At 43.2% G+C, this 25,126-nt stretch overlaps 1 protein-coding gene across 2 annotated transcripts in view; it reads left to right on the top strand.

Moving 5' to 3' along the window:
* pcdh15b (protocadherin-related 15b) overlaps positions 1–24,571 on the top strand; it is a 155,563-nt gene extending 130,992 nt beyond the window's left edge. Inside the window, exons 26-38 of one of the 2 annotated variants that reach the window (XM_023830939.2) lie at positions 1,585–1,725; positions 3,046–3,173; positions 7,131–7,346; positions 8,304–8,392; positions 9,767–9,943; positions 11,402–11,620; positions 12,821–12,829; positions 13,048–13,158; positions 20,134–20,155; positions 20,592–20,630; positions 20,733–20,806; positions 21,933–22,062; positions 22,530–24,571. In XM_023830939.2, coding sequence (XP_023686707.2) covers positions 1,585–1,725; positions 3,046–3,173; positions 7,131–7,346; positions 8,304–8,392; positions 9,767–9,943; positions 11,402–11,620; positions 12,821–12,829; positions 13,048–13,158; positions 20,134–20,155; positions 20,592–20,630; positions 20,733–20,806; positions 21,933–22,062; positions 22,530–24,098 — 2,924 coding nt within the window. In that variant the 3' untranslated portion in view covers positions 24,099–24,571. Of the gene's footprint in view, positions 1–1,584; positions 1,726–3,045; positions 3,174–7,130; positions 7,347–8,303; positions 8,393–9,766; positions 9,944–11,401; positions 12,376–12,820; positions 12,830–13,047; positions 13,159–20,133; positions 20,156–20,591; positions 20,631–20,732; positions 20,807–21,932; positions 22,063–22,529 lie in introns of those variants that run through there. The other variant, XM_072703571.1, reaches the window with a different exon arrangement.
* The last annotated feature ends 555 nt before the right edge of the window (positions 24,572–25,126 follow it).

The following is a 25,126-nucleotide window of genomic DNA, read 5'->3' as shown; positions in this document are numbered from 1 at the left end:
GGATAATAAGAGGTCTCCTTGTTCCGTACAGTGATGAGAGACTTTCCCAGGTGCCTCTAGGGATTCAGAAGTTTAAATTGTCAACTTGAGGAAATGTGTAGATAACACTGCACTCGTTTAATTTAATGAGAGACCAAAGAATCGATGTGATTAATTGCTTTTAAATTCAGTGAAAATCAGTCATGAAGATATGAAGAATCCCCCAGCAGCATTTAGCCCTGGGAACCCGCATCATGATTGTGGCAGATTGTTTTGTTTAGGCTGCCTTTTGACTGAGATTATTATAGACATTCTTTTGCGTCAAAAGCAGAGCGCCATTAATAAAAGCTAACAAATTCCGACAGGGAAACAAATTGTAATAAAAAGAAAACAAAAAAAAAACAGAACAAGGGGAGGGAATTAAATTCTATAAAATAGCATTAAATAGCATTAAATCTAAGAAACAATTTACTCATAATACAAGCAGAAACGTGTTAGATTATGTCTCATATGATGCTACAAAAGTACAACCAGTCTTCGAATGTGACCTCATAGAACCAGAATGTCATTAATATGCCAAGAAGCAGCATTACCACAGATGAACAGATAAGTGTTAACGTTATATTATAACCTCGTATCTTCCGTAACTCCATTTTGGTTCTCAGACAGATGAAGATATGCCGCTAATTTGCCTAATCCTGCTTGTACATGCTGAGAAACAACACCGGCTTTTATCATGAGAGAAACTGATGAAGGGATGAAGAATGTGTGATAACCGTGGTTGTAACTTTATTCAGCTTGGAGAGCAGCTGGTCCAATGTCTAATTATGCAAAAAGCTTTTTTTTTTGATCAAAAGAAATGCAGTCAGCATCTTTATGCTGTAAAATGTTTTAGCGTTGCATGTTTTGAGCAATGCATATTTAAAAGCCTGGTTACATGCTAAGCGAAATAAGACGCATAACATATGCATGGCTAGCGGAATTGCTGTTTAATGTAGAATGGTACAGTACATAGTTTTCAGACATCTTATGAAGCATCATGGGGTGGATCCATTCCAAGATAATTCCAATTGGAGATGCTACTGTGACCCTCCTGCACGTGCCATGGAAATGGTATATCAACGGTATATACAGCAGACTTCGTTCTTCTGGAGAAATATCACGGCTACATCAGGGAATAATTTCCCAGAGCATTTGGGCAAATGCTACTTGACCTGCATCCAATTCTGGAGGGATGACCGGGGGAAGGTAATCCTGATCCTAGAGTGTCGGTACCCAGCAGGTTTTCTGTCCTACCTGGTCTGTTATGAGCCACACCTGATGCTGGGCAGATAGTAACCCATCAGGTAGGATAGAAAGCCTGCTAGATGCCTTCACTCCTGGATCAGGGTTGCGTACCCCAGTTGTAGATTTTTGACTTCCTGTCAAGGACGTGAAACGTTGTCAAGGACATGAAACGTGTGTAGATTTTACACTTTCTGCTACACGGTCTCTGATAGTTTTCTGTGAAGCTCATTACATCTGCCATGGGAACAGCCCGTGCAGATGGCAGCGGAACCCATCTTCATGTTGGTCATCCTGCCATGTCTGTGTCTCCCCCACCAGGAGAGTTCGCTGTGAACAACATCACTGGAGTCATACTCACGGCCAAGGCCCTAGACTACGAGTCCAACACCAGCTATGTCCTCCGTGTCCAGGCGGACTCTTTGAGCATCGTTGAGTCCAATATCCGAGTGCCTTCAAAGAGTAAGTCTGTCAAAACCATTATGCATAGCTTGGGAAGGTAGTAGTGACTTCAAAAAGATTTTTATAAGGCTGAAGAATTGAAATGTCATTGCGCTTTCCAGTCATGCGTTTGCTGCTCTGCGTATCAAAGACTGACCACTAAAAACAGTCACAGCAGACCACTACAGAAAAGTAAATGGAAAATGCTAATCCTTGTGTTTTATTTATTTTGTTGATTATTCCAAAGTGGTGAGGAGCTCAATAAAATATAAAATATTCATTAAGCCAGGGCAGCTAAAACGGAATGTAACTGATTAAGACTGTCACATTCCTGTTAACTAAATTCAGCTTGCTTCATCTTGATTATTCCGTATTAATGGCTAGAATCAATTTAACGCACTTTGTGCATTTTCCGATATGACCGCAGAATGCTCTTTTGAACATTTCTTGTCAAATAAGAGCTTTTTAAACCGAGTTGCTTTTTCTTTGTTCGTTTTTGTTATGAGCCTATTATCCAGTGAAACATTTCAGCGGAGTGTAGATGTGCCTGCGTGTCATGATCAATGGGCCTGAAATGGATTGTAAAGCAGGGACTATGACAGGAAACATCTGAACAGCTGCACCAACACACAGCTCCGTCCAGCACAATAAATAAAATCGCGCTCCTTCACAGTGGGATCGGTTAACACATTCAGGGCCCTTCATTACTAAGAGACCCTCTTGGCACCTGATGTGTTGCTTAACTTTGAGATACAGCAGAATGATAAACAGGGACCACGTGGCCTGGCGAAGCACGGAACCCTGCTGGGTCACGAGTGCGTGAAACAATATGGGGATGCTTTGCGAAAATGATGATCCCCACATCAGCGATTCAGGCCCTGTGTGCCGTAAAGCGGCAGGCATTCCCTGTGGTTGCCTGCAGGCATCCAGCGTGACCCTCTTACATCATACAGTCCATTAGGAGAGCAGTGTAAAGGCGTGAACATGTGTCCACCTTGGGAATGAACAATGAGTTTGTGCTGTCGCTATGTATATCTGTATATATGTATGTGTGTGTGTGTATGTGTGTGTGTATATATATATATATTTTTTTTTTCTCTCTCGATACATTCTTTGCTGCATTTTACACCTCCCAGCTGACTTGAGAAAATGTCATGTGATTCATTGCATCACTGTACTCGACCGCGGAATCCCGCTTCACATCCATCATCCGTAACCCTCGTCTCATTTGCTTTTTTGCATGCATGTGCAAGTTTGCGGACATGTGTATCAGCACACATGTTTTGCAGCTGATTCATCGTGTTTCTTATTTAGTCGTATTTTTTTTTTTATTCCTCTCAGCTAACACAGCCAAAGTGTTTATTGAAGTCCAGGATGAGAACGATCACCCACCTGTTTTCACCAAGCAGCTGTACATCGGCGGGGTGGCAGAGGACGCCAAGACTTTCTCGTCAGTGTTGAAAGTCCAGGTGAGAGGGGATGCCGGACTGGTGCCGCCCCGTCTCAGCACGGAGGGGGAATGCGGCGGACGCCGTGGTTAAGGGGCCGCGCTCTTCCATGCTTAGTCAGAGTTACTTCGGTAAAAACTGCAAAGTCGTAAGCTGCTGCATTTCTCCAAAAAACAGCTGGGTAAACAAATAAATATAATTTTACTGTGCTTACTATAACACTCATTTATTATCTCATGCCAAATCTCCTACCTGTATGGATTTTTTAAGAAAAGTCCTAATGTCGTTGGAATGTACTGTTTGTGCTAGCATTTCAGGCTATTGAGGCTTTATTATCATTTTTTTTTTTTTTTTGCATTCGGCCCTTGATTAACGTTAATAAATGAGATTAACTGTTTGTTCTATTTTAAAATGAAAAGCAAAAGCAACTTAAATATTTTTCTTAAATTAAAATATAGATAGCTGATTAGCATGTGGTGTTCTTATCAAATAGTTAATATAGCTAAGTAGCAGGTTTAGCTAGCTTGCATGGCATTTTTTTAATACATGGCTGCAGCTACCAAATGTTAATAGTAAGAAGCATGGCTCTTATTTGTTACAGTTTTGTCTCATGGCTGTAAGAGTAAGAGTAATCTTTTGGGCCCATCCATTTTCTGTAGCCGCTTATCCTATTCAGGGTCGCAGGGGGGTCTTGAGCGACATCCTTATTCACAAAAAAATAAAATATTGCATTTCTCACAGGAGAATAAGACGGGATGTGCAAGTAAAAGTACTGCTATGCACCTATATTTGCACAATGGTGAATAAAGTATCACCATTAGTATAAAAATTTGCAACACCTGCTGGTTAATCACAGCTTTCTGCATCTTTGTGAGTCTCCTTCATCAGTAAGGACAAGGCGTCTGACTGTGTTTGTTTGACCAAGATTACTTTAATTTTTTTTTCTGTCAGAGGTAGTGTGCCGGTTGTACAGAAGAAGGCAGTGAATTTACCATGCTTTCTGTCATTGGTCAATGCGATGTTCAGCCAGTTTTTTAAGCCTTTTAGAGGGCTTTGCCTGCAAATTTTCTCAGTTCAAGCTTCATAGGAATCCCCTCGTTTAATCTGGCGGATGTCGTAATTAAACAGTACCTGCTATGCCCATCTCAGATTGATGGCGGTGTTTCACTGAAGTGCGAGCAAGATGGGAAAACATGACTTTCATGGCTATTAAATAAACACAGTGATTAACTGTAAGTATAATTAACTCTTAATTGTTAAGTGCTTTAATAGTTGTTAGTCCATTAGCCAAAGAGAAAATGTGTTTTTACCAACAGTCATTAACAAAATGAAAGTCATACCACCAAATTGAGAATCCAAGATGTTTATCATAAAAATTGGGCGTAGTATTTTGGTTTAGATATGGTGGGAGCCGATCTTTAGGGGTCATTTACCATCTCACACTATAACAGCAGAAAAAACCCCACATGGGATTTGACACTGGAATTTTCCTCCTGTCATAACAATTTGTCTGGGACTCCAAATGTGCTGGAATCATGCAGTGAAGGGCTGATAATATATAACAAGGCCATATGCAGCAAGTATTTCATTATACTGTATTTTTTCCCCCAAGTCAGCTGACAGTTACACTATAGTACCTGCTGACCCAGGATGCTTATTAGTGAAAAGTAAATTTAATTTTCATATCTGAAGTGTGGCTTTGGGCACTAGAGGCAGGAGGAATAAGGTTTCAAAACCCACATGAGGTAGAAGCATTATTTGCTGCCTTTCACCATGGCTAGGCCCTCTTCATGTTGACTGCTTTATAGACTCCCATTGAGATATATCAGATGCTGATCGACAGCACACAGTTAATCGTGCCGGCTTTAGTGTATGAATTCTTTATCTCTAATCACTGCAAAAAACAAGCAGTATCTGAACTCGACATCTCCCTTGATTAGTAAAACCAAGCCGAAATCCGTGTAGCTCTCTGCTAAATGAGGTACCTCTGGGTGGACAAAACAGGCCCTTGACATTGATGTCTTAGGATCAACTGCAAGGGTGGACATCAGCCAAGAAATAAACTGCTTTTTCGGTATCGGCTGACTTTCGTAAACTTGCCACAGGGAAAATAAAAGCTGTTTACTGGATCCTTAAATGTAACCATATTAGAGACATTTCAGTTGTTGCGTTTTTGTAGGACTATGCCGTTAGTAACACAGTGTAGTTTATGTTTGAAGCACATTTACTTACAAAATAGCTGGAAGAACTTGCCAGTATTATCCCTAATATATGTTCAGCACTGTGTTTGCTATGTATGATAAATTGAAGAGTAAATTTATTTTATTTAATTGAACCCCTAGGCAGTGTCAGAAAATGCTGATGGGTCCTCTCAATATAAATGTCAAGTTGACTGTCATCTACCAGTTTTAATATAAGCACTTTTTAGCAGGAGCTTGGCATTGACTAACAGTCTGAACTAAATTTTTATTCGGCCCACTCTTGTTTATTGTCTTGCCTTTTTTCCCCCTGAAGCCATCAGTTTGTTTGATTAATTAGCCTGATCTGTGAATTGCTGGTAGTGTTACTGCTCTATATGTGCCTGATCTGTTGGCTGAGAGACAGCTGGCAGACAAGAGGGCAGTTCTCATTAATATCGTTAATAATAATCGCGAACATAAACCCTCTCTCATTTTCGTCCAAAACTGAGCACGAAACAGTGAATTGCTAAACACAACTAATCTTACTCAGATCTGGATGGATGCCTGGGCTCTTTTTAGATGTTTGTCTTTTTTTTTTTTTTTTGTTTTTTTTGGGGGGATGGGGCAGTTGTTTAAGCATGATAGTTAGTCATCGTGTGAGTTTTTCTTTTAGTAATTGTTCATTGGGAGTGCTAATGGTATAATCATTAAAACATAAGTGGGACAGAGTTGATTGATTGAGCTGAGCTGAGATGTGGGTTATTGAGCTGCTTCTGTGCTTGTTGTAAACAGCGGTGCTGAATTTCGCTCGCAGTGGGAGTGGTACTCAGATCTCTGCGCATTCAAAACAGTTCCCTGGCGCTGAACATTAATATGAACTGAAACAAAGCAGGTCAAAAGCCTATAGCTTAGACTAATCTACCTTTAAATCTTTAAATGTTTTTTTTTTGTTTGTTTTTAAACTAAGTATGGCGGGGTGGTTGTTACAGCAGCAAACGAGAATGATAGATACAGTATTAATTCCTTTTTTCCCCCAGGAAGAGACGGCACCGTATTTGACTGATTGCATAATTAGATGGTGTGATCTTTTGCACTGTACATTTAACAAAACAAGCTCTTTTTACAGGACCATTTTTTTTCCTTTGCCCCATAGATATCAAAACAACACATTTCCTTGTGGAAAAAGAAAACCCGAATCCAATTTCATGGAAGTTTCCCTCCAAATCAATCCTGAAGCCTTACTACCACTATGGTAGCAATCAAACTGATGCCTCATTTTTAGATATTTATGACTTGGCCAACGTTGAGTCTAGTTAGATGATCCATTGTACCTTTAGACAATGTGGCATGTGGATTTTTTACCACCTTCCTCTAACAACCTTTAATCCTCCTGCTTTCTGTTTAATCATATTAAGACCAGAGTTAGACGTTCCAGTAAGGCCTTGAACCTTTACTGCAATGGTCCTTAACACGATGGGAGGACCGTTAAGTGGAAAAGTTCTTTAGTACACTAAAAATACCTCATTTGTGTTAATGACAGAGCCAGAGGAGGGTATATTGCTATCTTTGTAGCTTTACACTCCCCCGGACCTAAAAGGTATTATAAATCAACGTCATGGCCGAGGAACGCATTGAATGTTGAAGCCGGCTGGGTGACAGTACACTGTCCTTGTTGCACTTTTTGAAAGCTCAAAGTCTCCCCCTAATGTGAAGTAACAGAACTGCAATTTAAGGACACGGCACATCTTTCGGTTTCTCACCGATGTCCAGCTCATTTTTTGTTATCTTTGTTTGACAGGCCCTGGACAAAGACACTGGGAATTACAGTGCAATGCAATACAGACTGATAATACCTCCCTCGACTGACGGCAAGGATAGTTTCGTCATCGAGCCCTACACCGGCATCATTAAATCGGCAATTATCTACAGGAACATGCGGCGGTCCTACTTCAAATTCGATGTTATTGCAACAGATGACTATGGGAAGGGGATGAGCAGCAGTGCACAAGTGGTGGTAAGGGTTTCCTCCCGGAGAAGCACGCCTCTCATTTCCGGCACTTTCCGCTTCAGCGCTATGTGCCCCATGCTACTGGGGATAGCCTCTCACCTGCAGATCCCATTTCCCGGCGTCACGCTCCTCCTGCTTCCTTCTCAGCGAGCAACATGCAGTTCAGCATCCTATGAAAGCATTTTAAAACTTCAGACCCAGAACTTTAGAATACATACAGTACCAATCAAAAGTTTGGGCACGCCAAGCCACCTACTAAGGGGTGTGATAGAGTGGCCACCTGTCATAAACACAGAAGAAATGGTTTTGGAGGAGTTTGACCAGAAAGTGACAGAAAAGCAGCCAATGAGAGCTCAGCTTGGGAGCTCCTTCAGGACAGCTGGAAAAGCATCCCAGGAGGCCACCTCATGTAACTGGCATGGAGGAGACAGTAGGGGCAGCCAGTCCCTGGGGCAATTGGGGTTAAGGGCCTTGCTCAGGAGCCCAATGGTGGGATCATTCTGCCGACCTCGGGATTTGAGCCAGCAACCTTCTGAGTCCCAACCCACAGAGCTGCTATCCCGCCCCCTCCCCCCCCCCAGTATATGTACTTCTTAAATTTAATACTTTTCTGGTCATTATACAATTCTATGTTGTTTTATAGTTTTGATGTGTTTGTAATTATTCTAAAATTTAGAGATTAGCACAAATAAACCTTTCTATGGGCAGGTGTGTCCAAACTTTTGACTGGCGCTGTATATGCATCTTTGTGATGGTGCAGCTTAAAAAAGCACTTAATTTGAATCCTAATTTTAGATTCCTTGTACCTGGTATCAACAGAAAATTTAGTTTTTTGTTCAGAAGAGTGCATTTGATTAAGGCTACATATGCATTTTTCTCTTGATCTGAAGTCTCTGATTTATCAAGAAACCATTGAAAAAACACAAAGAGTCAATTAATTGTAATCTACACTACTTGTCCTAGATATCTGTGGTTAATCAGCTGGATATGCAGGTGGTGGTGTCCAACGTTCCGCCCACTGTGGTGGAACAGAACAAGGAACAGCTCATTGGGTGAGTGTCTTTCACGCACAGGCCATCAACCAATCACAAGGCTTTATTCTGGTGACTTGTGAATCTTTTAGATTTTTTTTCCCATAAGTTCCCTGATAGCGGTTTCTTTGATGGCCTGCTTCTGCGGTGCTTGAACACACTTAACATCCTACAGATGCTTCTGTCCTGCACTTGATAAGTAACGTGTTTGTTTTTGTTTTCGTCTCTTTGGCGACTGATTTTGCCTTGTGTTGTCTTTGATCCGGGGAGTGAAATGTATGTTTTCTTGCATTCATTTTCTTGTCCCGGCAAACCGCCGGCCTTGACAAACAGCAAGCAAGCGCTGAAAAATCAAGGCCTCCACACCGTCGTCCCGCCGTACTCCAGAGGCAGCAATCACTAACCCGCCCCCTCCCCCCCAGCCCCCGAAACAATCCAGGGGGTCATTTTAATCCCAGCTACCTGCTGGGTCCTGCTCCATGGCCCCCAGACACGCACGAGAATGGCCATGCAAGCGTGAAAGCCCACTTTTCAGTGCCGACAAAGCGGCCTACACGCGTTGCCGGGGACCGGGGGCTCGGCGCTCTCCCACCTCGGACCCCACAGCTGCGGCCTCAGCTGCGGGCCAGCCCAGTTATTCTGGGTTTTTCCGCGTCCCAAGGGGAAGCCCATCAATCTAAGCTGAATACCTTCCCCCCCTCTTTTTGTCCCTAGTAGACGGAATAGCACAACGGGTAATTGGTTCAGAATGCCAGGCCGCTCGGAGATGAGAGCTCTGCGTGTCCCAGCTAAAGGCTGAGGCGAAGGGCACTTGGTACGCTGTGCCCCAGTCTTCCCATTCCATTCCATTTAGCCACACAGTTCTGGAAGATATTCCTTTATTTTTTTACTGCACGTGCTGTGATGGTCTTCGCCGTACCCCATACCCTGTTTAAGAACCAGGGTCATCAGCCTAGAAGGAAATGATGTGTTATGTAATGTACCCAACTTTTGTCACCCATATGTGCACTTTATAAAAAAGATCTGAAGGGAGAAGATAATAAAATATATTTAACTTGGTTTTATACATTTGCCCTAAAAGCAGGATAATTTCTCCTCCCGGTATGGCAATTTTTTGAGATGTAATTATCAACCTATTCCTCTCCAAGTGTGGTCACTGAGACGTCGGTCGAGTCTGAGGCTTTCAGGAATGATTTTTCTTTTCTGTCTGCGATCGGGAACCTCATCGGTGTTAAGATGTGATTTGATGGACCTGAAATTAGTGGGAAAGACTGAGTCATTCAGACACTGGCTAAAGTGCGGACTTTTTTTTCACAGCGATTTCGCAAGTACTGTAGAACTCTTAAAGACGTTTTCAGTTTCTTAACCAGAAAATGCATTTGCCCCAATATGTAGGATTCTTGAGCGTTACGTCCAGGATCAGATTCCCGGGGCGAAGGTGCTGGTGGAGTCCATTGGGGCGCGCCGTTTTGGAGACGGCTACGAGCAGGAAGATTACACCAAATCGGATCTCATGGTGTACGCAGTCGACCCGCTGACCAACAGGGCCATATCTCGACAGGAGCTTTTCAAGTGAGTTCACTTGATGCACACGTCCTCCTTGTACTGTTGGCGGCCAATAGATGCATAGTAGACAGGAGCGGGTAGGTGACAGTAGCATCTTTCTCGGCAGACAAGTCTCCACACAATTTCTGCCCGGTGGACTCCGAGAGGCCCTGTGGCTGGTGGCTTGGTTACATGCCTCACTGACAAACCATAACCTGAAATGCATTACATTTATGTAGCTGGTCCTTTTAGCCAAAACCAAATGCATTGTTGAGAAAGCAGGAGCCTATGAGCAATTGACGGTTGGATAATGACCATGCACATGGACCCAACAGTGAAATCGCACTGCTGACCCAGGGATTTGAACCTGGGACCTTCTGATCACACACTGCCCCCTTCACATCTGAAACCAGGCAACATTTCCTACTATAACACTCTCCACCATCTGCATCTCGCTCCCATATGGGAAATAACTTGTTTGTTCACACCCTCTCTCCATCCCTGTCTGTTTCTGCCTCACTTCTTTTACCAAACAATCGTGTAGTAAAAACAAAGTTGGGAAATTTCTTTGCCGGCAAAATATTAATCTTTTCATAATATTTTACCGTCCTGTGCTGTCAGTATGGTATCAGATGTTGAGATGTTTTCTGTATCGGAAAGCAATTTGTTACTGTTTCACTGTAGCGCGTGACACGTCAGTCTTATCGTGGGCGGCAGCTTTAGCACGGCTGGCTGTAATTAACGCAGGGCGCTGGGAGAACCTTTCTCACTTTCAACCGCAGTGTCACTAGGGTGAGAGAACTTTCTATTCCTGACTTGATTATTCTCAGTTCAGCCGGCGCCAAACTTAGCGAGACCCACGTTAAAAGCCGTCGCCTGAGACTGCAGCTTCGCCGGAAGTGGAATTCAGATGAAGCCGATGAAGCACGTCACCTAGTCGGGAAACGAACCACAGTGTACCTGAGAATGAGGGTTTATTCTCACGGAAACCAACAGCAATAAAATATGCATTAAAACCAGATCTCTTCAGTCAGAGGATCAGTTTTCGAAGAGGGATATACATTTCGACAAAGGCGTGTATTCAGAAAGGAATTAGAAATAATACATACCTGTAAGGAATAAATGATGGGGTGATGATCAGATTTTTATTTCCCATAAAAATGGCTTCAGTTAGCACAAAAATAATCACTGAACTCCATCTGCATTCAGAAACTTTGTTATAAATATGTACTGTATACTTAATGGACCAGATTTGCAAGGTAATGCAAAGACCTTATTTAGAATCATCCCCCAACACATGGAAACAGAGAAGCATACTTGCGAAAAATAGAGATGTTAGTGTGAGGATTCGGTAAAAGCACTTATGGTGCACATTGTGAAAATGATGGCCTACGTCAGCTGTCTGTGTCCAGCTACTAAAAGACCTGGAGCTCATTGAGAATGTCTGTCTGTCTGTCTCTGTCTGTCCGTCTGTTTGTGGAAAAGGTTCCTGGATGGAAAGATTCTCGACATCAACAAGGAGTTCCAGCCCTATCTGGGCCAGGGTGGCCGCATTCTGGAGATCCGCTCCCCCGATATCGTGGCCAGCGTGAAGAAGGCTGCACAGGCCGTGGGCTACACCGAGGGGGCGCTCTTGACCCTGGCCATCATCATTATCCTCTGCTGCATCCCTGCCATCGTTATCGTCATGGTCACCTACAAACAGTAAGTAGGGCTTACAGGCTTGGGCACTGAAAGTAAATGTCTGGCAGGTATTCGGAGATGTCTGTCTCCCCCTGATTTGTCTTGGAAATGGCTTTTAGAGCCAGGCTAATCTCCCTCTCACTCAGCTTGAAAGCTGATCATTTATTTCCCTCTGTGCCAAATATTAAAGTCTGACAGCTGCTTTTATGGGATGTTTTTTTTTTCTTCTTTTGCACTTTGAAAGAAGCAGGACAGTGGCGTGTGGCACTTTCAAAGATGTGCCTTGTTGAGAGCACACTCGAAGGTGCCGGAGATGAAAAATATGTAGCGTGGGGGGGGGGGAGTCAGACTTAAGCAGAAAAATCTAGACCATCTATGGGAATTTGTCCAGAGGTGCCGCAGCATTCTATGAATTAAACTGCCCATGAGTAGCTGAGGAGGAATTGGTATATTAGTGGTTAATAGGGTTAAAGCAGGGGTCACCAACCTTTTTGAAACTGAGCTACTTCTTGGATACTGAGCCATACGAAGGGCTTGCAGTTTGAAATGCCCTCCTAAACTTATCTAAACTTCATGCATAGTAGATAATATGTTTTAAATGCTTTTTTTTTTAGATATTGTCATTTTCAAATCTATATAAATGCAAATGTGATTAAAGAAGAATAGCAAAAGGATACAATTAAATTTTAGATGCTGCTCACTGGTGAGTTGTGCTATTTTTAGAACAGGTCCGCGGGCGACTCATGTGGTCCTTGGGGGCATCCTGGTGCCCACGGGCACCATGTTGGTGACCCCTGGGCTAAAGGTTATCACAGGTTAAATTAAGCACACAGAAGGATTCATTTAATTCTACTTTCTTTGTCATGGCAATGCAATGAAAACACTCATTTCTTTCACTGCATTGTATAATATTCAGAGGAGGACGCCAGTGGCATTTCTGCACCCTGAAAAATGTCTGCTTGCATACATTTACCTCAAGGACATGAGTGAATATGTATTTTGTATTAGAAATTTAAGTAAGTCGTTATTATTTTTTTCTTTTGCAAGTACGATGTTTAATTAAAGTTGTTTAATTAAAAAGCATTGAATTTTCAATCTAGGGGAAGGAAATGTCCCATCTGCAGGGAGAGTGCCCATAATTTGTGTGTATCTTATTGATTCGGTATTAAACTGTAATGTAACTAACTTCTCTTGTCTTTATTCTTCATCGCACGTCAACAGATTCAAAGAGTGAGTACTTTTCGATAGTTCTGCCTCTTGTTTTAACTCATGTCTATAAATATAAATCAATAAATGAAAATATACATATATCTAGCAATATGTACCGTAATTGATTTTATGTGTTTTGTGTGCGGCGTCTGTGTGGAGCTGCTTATTTATGTTAACACCTACAATGTAGCACAGCATTATGCTAATAGCGTTTTTTTTTTTCTCACCATTTGCCAAAGGCGTCAAGCTGAATGTGCAAAAACGGCACGGATCCAGATGGCGCTACCAGCGGGCAAATCAGCCGGCGGCACCACTAACAATCTCTACGAGGAGCTCGGGGACAGCACCATGTACGTGTGGTCCGCCTCGCTCCTCTCTGAAGCCGAGGCCAGTGGGTGTTTCCGTAAATTTGTTGATTTGATCTTGAGCAAATTTCTTTGCTCGGATTAAAGGTCAGCAGATAGTCATTCGGCGGCCTCCATGAAACAGCAGAGAAGCAGACCGGGTAGGACTGAAAGGTTAACTAGGCGTATCACTCCTTTGCAGAAGTGGGTTTCCCGGCCACCACTGGCCCTCCCCGACTTCGGCCGTTTTGTCGTACCGAGATCCAACACCTTCGTCGGTGTTGGTCAGTTTCTTGTGATCATTTTAGGTGCAAGATTCTGAAATGGACTTAGCCGTTTGACATTATTTCATCCGGGAAATGCTGTACATATTAATAATGATATAAAAATATCTTATTTGCGAGGGAGTCAAAGAAAGAGTCATAATTACAAAGAAAACATCTCAAGACTTGACATCGGAAAATATGCGGCGCTGACAGCCGTCTGAAAGAGATCTAAAACATTTAGCTAATTTTGCCGTGTTGTTTGTCACTTCCTTTGGTGTTTTCTGTGTTGCTTTTCCCATTAAATGGGCTGCCTGAACAAAGGAATTTTTAATGGGTTTTTTTAAGCAGCAGCAAATAAAGGAAAATGTTAATTCAAATAAATGCCGCAACAAACCTAAAATAAGCATAAGATGATGGAATGCATGTCTAGCTGATGGAACAAGGCTGTGTTCACATCATTTGTGAAAGGACATCACAAGCAGCAAACTGCTGTAAAATTTGGTGAGTGAAGTGGAAGGTTTGTGAGGTTAACAGGGGTCAATTTACCTGAATGTAGTATCTAGTTATGTCTTCAGTGCTTCTAATAAAGGTCCGTATCACCCACTGAGAGCTGCGTAATGCGAACCTGAATCCAAATGATTGGGTTTGTATAAGAGTCTGACTGATAATGAAACAAGTAGCTTATTTCGAACAAAAACCCTGAAACTGGGGTTGAGGACTCGGTGACTCAGTTTCCTTTTGTATCATTACATATACCGAACTTGCCTTTTTTCAGTTGCTGGTAATTATTTGTTTGTATAAACTCATTTTAAGGCTTGACACAGTTCATATCAAATGGGGTTTTAATGTGGTCAAGAAAGTACATCAAATGAATACATTATGCATGTATGTCTACTTCTACCTTTATATCCAATCATATCTAATCGTGAGATCAGACTTCAGTAAGTACCATTTTTTGTGTGTTTGTGTTGTAGCGATTCCTTGCGTTGCTTCTGTTACGTTATCGTCAAACTTCTGTGGCTACTGGCTTTTAGAAAGGTTTATTTTGGAGGCTGCTAAATAATTAATGTTCGCAAAGTTAGTAATAATCATCTTCTGCCCATTTGGTATCTGATATGTATATTTTTATGCAGCGTTTGCACAGCTGCTTTTAGTTGAGTTTAAATATTTTATTTGCTTTTCCATAGGGAAAATAATGCTCTGTGGTTTGCCCGCCCCCTCCTGTTAGTGTAGCGAATCTCATAGTTATTCACTCCACTCTCATTACAATTTGAGCGAACACAGCAAAACTGTGTCAAATCAATGATATTTCTCATCTCTATGCATGAATAACAGTCTTGAGATCATGCTGTCAGAAAATCAATCAGTCCAGTCAGTAAGTTTTTATTTCATATCGAGCCAGGATGCACCTGTGGGCCCCTTTAAAGCGTCACAGATGACGGCAAATTATCTAATACGTTTCTGCATTACATTATATGTAGCTAAATGAAACAGAGTAAACGATGGTGCCAGATTCCATTCCTGTTCAGAACAATAACGGTTGTATCACTATTGGCTGTAGTATCCCCTGTAGTATTTATCTGAGTGGCATGAAGCGCTTCAGGGAAGTGTATAGATCATTTAGCCCGAACAGGACTAATTTCTCCCAGTGGAATCAGTTATGCTGGAATTATCTCTTCTAACAAATATACTCTATTATGTCATTTTTAACTTTTAATTTAAGAACCAACACTGTAGGGCTCTCCCAGTGGAGATAAACAGTAATATTTTACTGTCCGCAGTAATAATAGAGACTTAAAGAGACATAAAGCATCTATTATATTATGTTATTCGCTTACGCTCAGTTATGAGTGTGGAGTGTTCATCCTTTTCCTTTTTCCATTGCATTACCTTCCAAGACTGTTTCTGTTCTGCCATTTCTGAAAAAGCAGGGGGAGAAGGGGCGTGCTGGAGGAGGCCGACCGGCAGCGTCTGATTAGCATATTCGCCTCGCCAGCCGTTGCCGCACACAAGCTCTCCACCGGCAACGGCTCGCTGCACGACAAGCTGCCCAAATCGGCCAGTAACGTCACATTCCTGTCTGACGAGAACCCGCTGACCACCGAGAATCCCCTCTACGACGGGGAGGTGCTGTGTAGCTTGGAGATGGGGGCATCGCAGCGGAGGTCCGATATACTGGGCGTGCACTCTCCTCAGAGGAAGAGCTTGAAGGAGGCCTTGCTCCGGTTCCCGGGGGCTAGACCGGGGAGCTCATGGACTCTGCCCAGGAAGCATTGTGGTGCATGGAGGTACGACACTCTCGGGCAACCTGGAGTCACAGACCAGGTCCTGTGGGAGACACAGCTGATGAAAATGGAGATGGGAGACAGCAAGGATCAGCTGGGCAGCTTTGATGTCCCGGGTAATAAAAGTAGACAGACCAAGCTGTCTGTCAAGGAGCAGGTGGGGCAGTTTGAGCAGCAGGCCCTGCAGGACATGAAGCAGCAGGGCTCAGGCTCCAGGGCCAGCCTGTCCCCTGATAGCTCGCTCTCCGCTCCTCGCTGTCCCCCGCCGCTGAGCTCCTCAGGCTGTGCGCGGAACAGGGACCTGCCCCCCTGCATAATCATTACCCAGAGTGACAACTCCCCACCTCCAAGCTACAGACCAACCCCTCCGATCCTGCACAGGTTCAACCACAGTTGTTCAAGTCTCAAGATAGTGGAGCCATATGAAATTAATTTAGAGATCATTCCTGATCCTCCTGATATCCCTCCTCCTCCTCCCCCCCCTTTGCTCCCTTCTCCCCCTCCCTCCTCTATCATTTCCACTTCCCCTCTTTTTCCTCCTGCCCCCCCTCCTCCCACTTCTCCTTTTCCTCCCACTTCTCCACCTCCTTCTTCTCCTCTACCTCTATCATCTCCACCTGCTCCTTCTGCCCCTCCCGACCTGAATGTCACCCAACATTTGGAACCTTCTCCACCTCGCTCCCAGCCTGATATACCTCCTCCTCCGACCCACCTCTCCACCCCCACCCCTGATACACCTCCTCTTCCGACCCACCTCTACACCCCCCCAGCTAATATACCTTCTGCCCCGCCCCACCTCTCCACCCCCCCAGCTAATATACCTTCTGCCCCGCCCCACCTCTCCACCTCCACACCTGATATACCTCCTCCCCCACCCCACTTCCCATCCACTGCTCCTGATTTGCCTACTCCACCACCCCTTCCTCCCTTTTCTCCTTCCTCTACACGCCCCATCTTTGCCTCTCCTTTTGTCCTGACACCTATGTCCTCCCTCCGCCCTGTGTCCTTATGCACCCCTCCTCCTCTCCGCTACCCAACCGAAGCGAAAGCCCCCAAACAGGAGCTGAAGGGCATTCTCCAGAACATCCGGAACATAGCTGATATAGAGAAATCCGTTGCCAACATGTACAGTCAAGTGGACAAGAACCAGAACACGTTAAAGAGTGTTCCAAAGCCACAGGTATCTGTCCATTCCGAGGCAGCCCAGCCTGAGCCAAATCACCTAAACTGTATCATGAAGGAAGAAGAAATGTGCTCTCCATCTCAGTCAACTATCCTGTGACAATCATTCTCCACTGCTTATCTATCATCTTCTCCATGACTGTTTTCTTTATTTACATTTACATCTCTGCTCATTTTGACTTAAAAATCTTCACATATCTCACTCTGTTTTCTTTATAGTGTATCTTAATCGACTGTATGTAAGTTATTTGGGTTTATATTCACTGAGTATTATTAGACATTAACAGAGTATACATAAGTAAAGATATAGTAAATTTGTACTATTTTTAAATATTAAAATACATGAAGAATATGTATGTATTTTAATAATTACACCCCCCCCCCCAAAGAGGTTAGTCATTTAGATTTATGTTACCAAGCTGATTGTGTGGTTTTGTTATGTTACCTCTCAGTAACTTTAAGTTTTATATAAAGGCTGACTTTCTCTCACATTGCTTGCTTTTTGTTCTGCTTACTTTTTATATCTCACGTCTTACTGAGATCCCTAACATGCTGACTCAGATTTAATGCAGATCTCAAGTCAAATACATTATGTAAAACTGAGTTAATACATGCTTCAGTTCAAGAAACTGTCACATCCCTAATGCTGTAATTTCATAACTGATTTGGAAGTTTTCTCCGGAAATTTTAAATCCAGCATTTGGAAACTTGCTTCATATTCGATCAGACTTGGGAGTCTGAGTGGCCTATTACTGAATTAATTGAATCATGTTCATTTTCTTTAGTGAAAACTGACAAACTATCAGTATCGAAGTTCTGTGTCAAATTGTAGGGATGTAGCTATTAATATATGTCAGTTCCTTTTGTTTTGTTTCTGCGTGTGTGTTAGTTGAGTTGAATTCCTTTTGAAAGAAAAAGCTTTAGCTATTTATGTATTTTTTTGTGTTTGTATGTTTAGTTATTTCACCCTTTAATGGTATTATTTTCTTTTAATGGGATTTCTCTCCAATTTAAAATGGGTATAAAAAGACAGAAACAGACATGATATTCAGCTGCTTCTGCAAAATTAGTCTTCAGTGATCCACAAGAACCAAGGATGTCCAGTCTATCTACAGCACAGATAATTACTCGACTGATCAATCTTAAATCTGATTTGGCTTTTGTCTTTTTTTTTAGCCTCCAAATTTTTACGTTATATTCAGACAATGTTTCTCACTAATCCCAACTTTAACGGCTGCATTTAATTGATGGCACATAACCCTGCTGCTATTCGATGGCACGTAATGCACAGTCACCTACTTTAATCTCCGGGCTTCAGCAGTGGTCCTGGGTTTCATAGCAAGATGCACTTGTTTAAATCCTGGTCCCATCCTGTAAATTTGACCAGGATTGCCTCTGTTTTTCCTAACTTTTTGTTTTTTCTCAGGCCTAGAGTTCATCAGGCCTCGTTTTCCCTCATTATTTCTCGTCCGGTGTCTACAGAGGTCGCGCCCAGGCATTCATAATCTCAGCATCCCGGTTCCGTTCTCCTTCCTTCATTTGTGCTTATGATGTCGAAAGTGATGGTAGCAGATAGAGAGAAACATGCTCAATTAGTCTCTCGGGGAGATGATAAAACCAAATGCTACACTTCAGAAGGATGAAAGCTTCTAGGTGCCTTTGTTTCTCGTTCTTATTGCTGGAGAATGAGAATACACTTCAAACCCCGTGCCGATTATTTAACGAGTTCCTTTAACCTGGAAAGTTAGCATCAAAAAAACTTTTACCACCTACAAAAGAACCAAAAGTAAATGCCTACAGATCTTGCAGTGGGGTTGATTCGTGGAACAAAGTTGACAACTGGACACAGGTGTGTCACCACACTATTTTCCAAGCGCATCAACATGCTAAAGCAGGATTTTGTACATCTTTAAAGCCATTGTTTCAGCCAAAGACGTCTGCTGTGGTTTAACCGATGTGTAGGGATTACTTTGGTGTGACTCCTTTTCGCCAGGCCTCCTGGATCACCAGCAGCGGTGTTGTTTTCTGTGGTTAACTTCCACATAACAGGTTTTCCAATGGTGTGATTAAATCAGTGATTAGATGCAGGTCTTTCTCTGTCAAGGTGTGTCATCAGCGTGCCTGGCCTGAATGCCTGAGATATTATTAGTAGTAGTTGACCAGGCCCATGGAAACTGTCTGTCTCACCTTTCTCGATTGTGGCCCGGTCTATTCCGGTGCATTATTTATCGCAGCCTGTTCATGGATCTGTGGAGCGCGGAGCTTGCCGAGGTCTACAGCATCCACTATTGCAGACATGCAGCATCCCCCGTCGCAACGGGGGGAAGCGGAGGAGTTCCAAAAGTCTTCTGAAAGTCACAAATTATCGCCGAGTGATAAATCTTCATTTAAGTTCCTCATTACTTCCACATCAGACAACAATGGCAGTAATTTGCCCCCGATAATCAGTGGCATGCACGGAATATTAATTCACAGTCGGCACGCGAAGTGACATCTGAGAGTGAAATGGGCTCACGGCTGTCACCCACATCAAACCTACTCTAATCTAGCATTTCCTTCCCATCCTCTCGTTTTTGTTAAATACCAGCACGCTCCCCTGAGCGTCTGAAAGGAAGTCGTGACATTTGTCTGGGCTGCTTTTGACCTACTCCTCTTCAATTAGCTGTATTTGTTGGTTAACTGAAGCAAGTTCCCAGTTCACAGACAAGGTTACTTGGCCATGCGGAGTGGTCTGTTGCATGAGTGGTCATGACCCAACTTCACCGTTGCCTTTCATGGAGTGCAAGTCGTCATTCTGCCTCAGATACAATCAGGCGCATTACAGTAAATTCTCGGCATTTTCTGCCTCTTGTGCTACACACGTTACTTCCTTTTGGCTGAAACTGAAGGTAATTCACCTTGCCGGTGACTACAAATTCAATACATTCTTCTATCAAATAGTGCTTTTTTAAAATGGCTGTTAGGGTCTAGAATCCCCACCACTTCATTTCCAGCACTCAGCTCTCTTGTGGCATTTCACTGAGCAAGGACTGTAAATCAGAACAATCCATAAATCGCATGTTGCATTTGAGTGTCTTTGGGGGTAAGAGACAAGTCACAAACACAACTGTACTTTTTATTTAAAAGTAGGAAAGACTTTTTGATACAGACATTCAATTTCAGATAGTGTTAGTAAAACAGTGTTTAATTTGGAAGTGCTTATCTGAACACAATATGGCTAATGCTTTTTATTTTTATTTTTCTTCCAGGCGAGGTTATGGACATCAAGAAGTAAGCATTTTTATGTACTTAAAATATATTACATTTGGATGAGGTCTTTTTTTAAGACAGCAAAGCTGTTTATTTTTCATCTTTTTTTTACTATATTGTTGACTTGATAGAAAAAGTAATCATTTGAATAATTTGAGTTGGCGCAGCATAATCGGCGATATGGAGAAATATATCAAAACCATTATATTGTATAGATGTTTAAAAATCGCTGGTGTTTGGAAAATGTTAAGCCCTGCACTTATTTTTCTGTGGGTGGACTTCATTTCACGTTAAATCTTCCTGTGATGCTCTCACAAGCTTGATTTCCTAACTCTGACCTCAGCATTGGTCTCTCTAGGCCGTCAATACACCTCTAATATCAACTTAATGAAACTTAAATTTTTTTTTCCTTTTTCCGTCTTTTGCCTTTTCTGTCTCCTATTCAAACCTCCGTCAGCAGCAGCAGTTGCTGAGGCCAACACTTCTTAGACCAGAGGTACTCTTCCTTAATCAACGTTTTTGGGTCCCTACCCATCCCTTACCTGTGTTCCCTCTTAACCTGCCCTGTCGTTGAGTAATCACTGTGCTCTAACAACAGGAGCTCTCCATGGAGTCCGGCATTGACCCCGGCCAGGAATATTACGCTCAGGATTACTATAATTACGAGCACGGGTGAGTCTGATAATTTACATAAGTCTAGTACCGTGTGACTAGGGAGTTCAAATCTTGAGATTGGCCGGGCTGTTCAGACTGAAGCATCCAAACCATTAAATACTTTTTTCCCCCTCTGTTTTTTCCATAAATGTGTAAAATGTGCACTCTGCTCACCCTGTGTAAGCTAGAGGAGTTTACGACTTTACATTTGCTAATTGCGATGACTCATTCCTGTCGGCTTAGGTTACGTGAGGCCGCTGTTTGGTTTTCTCACAGAGTAGCTACCAAAGTAATCCTTCAACAGTTTATGTACTGTAATGTAATGTAGTGGTTTTATGGTTCTGGGCAGCCCTAAAGAAAGTTCTTAGCGTTCATTCAGCTCGTACAATTCTCCTACAGCCACCTAGTCAATAAGCTTATTCTCTTAGAGGATAGTAAGGCCTTTAATCAGGGAATCAAACCCTAAAATGCCAGACAGAGGTACCACAGACTGCTCTTTATTGCCCTAACTGGCGTCTTTTCAGCTTTTAATGAGAATCTACAAAAGTCTCAGCGGACTGACAGGGTGTTATTTTAATTTATTTCAGTTTTGCGCTTTCTCACAAAAGCTTTATTCTTTAACTGTTAATTGTGTTCAATGAAATTGAAGACCCTGTTATATTAATTTGAACCGCATGACCTTTAATAAATGAGCCTATTGCTATGCCAGCGGACAGAGTTTAAATGGGAGAAGTGAGGAATGATGTCATCCGAAGACGGGCTTGCTGTGGTCTTCAGCTGCGGGTTGGCCCACAATAGCAACTGAAATCTCGTAATCTCTCGAGAATTGTGCGTTAGGAGAGCACTGGCCCCATAGTAAGATGTCACTGAACATGGTTTGACTTTCATAACACACCTGCCCCTCTAGCATGTATTTCAGTCATACTGTACACTGGCTAATCAACGACAAATCTTCTACGTAGTAGTTAGCCCCAATAAAATAGCCCCCATTACCGGGTTCCAGTGTAATTAAGCAGGAGGGGTTCCTAGCTGCTTAGGGATCTTACCGTAATCGCCGAACCGCCACCCAATACCTGATGATGTCGGGTCAGTCCTGCTGTGGAGGATGTGTTTTGCTGACCTCGGTATGCTTGTTTCATTCCAGGTATGACTTGCCTCAGTATGGTAGTCGCCGAAAGTTGATATCTCCGTCAGGAATGTACGATGAGTATGGAGAGGTGATCATGGAAGATGACGGCAGCTACTACTACAGTCCTCAAGGGTCTGAGGGAGAGGTAGTGTTCTCTCATCAATCATTGCTTAATACAGGCACATTTATATCTACTATATTTTATATTGGTCCACCTGTGGTATTTATTGGCAGAGTGAGCTACCATGAAACTCCAAGGAAACAAATAGTGTATGAACTGAGAAACGTTTTCACGTTTTAAATTCCTCCTTTCTATTGTGTTTTAAGAATGATTAGCACAAAGCATAAATCTGAAAGCATTTAATTTCATTCTGTTCGGCCCTGAAAACTTATTTGTCATTTACGCCCCCATCAGATGTTGCATCGAATCTTCTTGTAAAAGCTTTTCTTTGTAGCAGCACTAATAAAAAAAATGAGACCTTTTCAGCAGAGCCACAGAAAAGCAACGTGCATTGTCATTTACTTGAGTAGGAGGACACAGTTTTTATTCAAAACTGGATGTTCGAAATATGTGAGATTTCTTGATAACTCTCAGTGATGTCACTGCTGCAGGTATCCATGCGGGGTCGAAGGCCCATGCGAGGCAGAGGTCCACCTCGGCCACCACAGAAAGTGGCCTTCAGGGGCCCCCCAGCAGCTCCCGAACTTCCAGGGGATGAGCACGTTCCCGGCAGTTCAAAGGCTGCCAAGCGATTAAAATCAGTTATGAAACTCAGCAAAATTTTATCCGCGAGCAAAACCACTGGCCAGCCATCTGGTGCTTTAGCCCCTCGTCACTCTCCATGGAAGAAAGCCCGGATATTCCCAATGATGTTTTCCAAAGATAAAAAGGATGGGAGGGATTATGCCACTCTGGCATCTGCCCGGGATGGTGGGGTGGTCATAGATGGCACGTATTTTCAGGCGTCGGACGAGAAGTCCTCGGCAAGTAAGCGCCTGCAAAAAGTGCTGAGCCGCATAAACATCACCAAGAAGCTGCAGACCCGGAGAAGGTCTCAGAGTAGCAAGAGCGAAAGGTCAGCTGCCGAGAGCGAGAAAGATGAGTCCGCATCCCAGCCCACCAGTGACAGAGACAGAGAAGAAGGGCAGTCAAAGCTTTCCATAAGTGTTACTGGGGAGACTGATCAAGAGGACAGCGGCTCAGAAGCCAAGAGTAAGAAAGAGGACTCAGGGGATGATGTGTCAGAGAAAAGTAGTGGTACTCCACCCAGTAAAGACAAGGATTACCTTAAGCTTGACTCTGATAGAGATGATGCTAATGAGAGTACTGTGGACTCAGAAGAGGAACAGGAAGTTTCTGATGATGAAAAGGAGTCAGCATCTAAGGAAGAGTCAGAGTCCGAGAGAGAGTCTGGTGCAGATGAAGAGTCAGAAGCTGAATCAGAGACCGAAAAAGATTCTCAGACTGAAAAGGAGTCAGATACAGAGGAAGAAAAGGAGTCAGATATAGAGGAGGACTCTGAAGACGAAGATAAAACTTCAGTTTCAGAGGAGAATGAAGTTGAAGCATCTACATCAAAGACAGCTTCCAGCAAACCTTCTAGTTCTCAGATAAGTGCACAATCTTCAAGAAGCTCTTCAGACACTGGGACGTCCAGGAGATCATCATCAGAGAGGTCCACTGAAAGCACAATCGGTAGCAAGAGAAGCAGGTCTTCAGGGATATCCAGAAGCTCCTCTAATGGGAGAAGCAAGAGCAGCAAGTCATCTGAGGCTATGTCTGCTTTCAGTGAAGAATCTGAAGAAGCAACAGAAGAGCCAAGTGAAAAAGAGGAGATAGAGTTGGATGAAGACAATGATGAAGATGCCACTGTCTCAACAGCCAGAAGCTCCCATAGTGGGACTATATATAGCACAGGAGCAAGTAGCAGTGTGCCGGAAAGTTTGGAGGAGGACAACGAACTGTCCCCTATAAGTGAAGCTGATGAAGAGGAGGAGATTTCTTCTCAGAAGACAAAAACCTCTGTTTCTAGTCATTACGCCTCTCCTGTGTCTGCCTCTTCGGCATCAGGCAGCACTCAGCCTTCTTTAAGTATGTCACCTGAGGAAAATGAGGAACAGGAAGAGGAAACTGAAAATGAGGCATCAAATTCAGAGGAGGAATCAGCGACTTCCTTTTAGCTAACATTCAGAACCTTTAAGTAAGATGGGCCAGTCCCATTCCTGATCTGCTGGTGTGGCCCTGCTTAAGTGTGATTTCCTATCTTAATCTCTTTCCACAGACATGCTGTGAATCCCACCAACTTGTGATGCTATGCCTGTCTGCATGCTTTCCTGTTTCAGATTTTCCCTAGTCAACACTTGCAATGTACTATTAGATCGGTTCAATGAGTTTGGTCTCTGATACTCTTGGATTGCAGTGCTAGTCTTTGTGCTTTGTTTTGTTTAATGAGCAATGAAATGAAGCACAAATGCCTGATGCAATGAAAGTGAAACCTGTTTCCACTCATAACATAATAGTAGTAAATGGCAGCGTACTGACAGAGTACTGGAATTTCCTCAAATTTCATGTTGCTTTTCTAGAAGCCTTGTGTTAACCAACTCACTGTCTCTCTTCCAGTGTGGGAGAAAGAAGCGCATCAAGCTTGTGGTGGACCGGGAGTATGAGACAAGCTCCACAGGAGAGGACAGTGCCCCAGAATCTCACAGGAACCGCCTGTCCAATATCAGCAGCCAGAGCAACATCAACGGGAACATCTACCTCGCTCAGAACGGCTCCATCATCAGGACCCGCCGAGTGGCCCACCTCAATAACGTGAAAATGAACTCACCCACAAGGTTGGGGAAGCAGTTCAAAAAGCTGGATAAGCTGGCAGTGACCCATGAAGAGAAACTCCCCCTCAACAGTCCCGGGGACGGGGGGGTCTCCGGTGCCACAGACGAGAACCTAAACACAAGACCCTCCAGCGGATCCTTAGCCTCCAGCACTACAGGACCTGATAGCATTGTCTCGAAATCCAATATAGCGAGGGCAAGGAGTGAGGAGGCACGTGGCACGGAGGAGCAGGAGTCCGCCGTGGATTCCGGGACTGTGAAAGAGTCAGAGTCACACAGCGAGCACACGGATGAAGAGGAGCTCTGGATGGGGCCGTGGAACAATCTGCACATACCAATGACAAAACTGTGACTTTTGTAATTTTTATTTTGGT

This window comes from Paramormyrops kingsleyae, chromosome 20 (genome assembly GCF_048594095.1).
Source record: "Paramormyrops kingsleyae isolate MSU_618 chromosome 20, PKINGS_0.4, whole genome shotgun sequence".
Classification (NCBI taxonomy): Eukaryota; Metazoa; Chordata; class Actinopteri; order Osteoglossiformes; family Mormyridae; genus Paramormyrops; species Paramormyrops kingsleyae.
The sequence above is the reverse complement of the archived record's forward strand: the minus strand, read 5'-3'. Positions and strand labels throughout refer to the sequence as shown.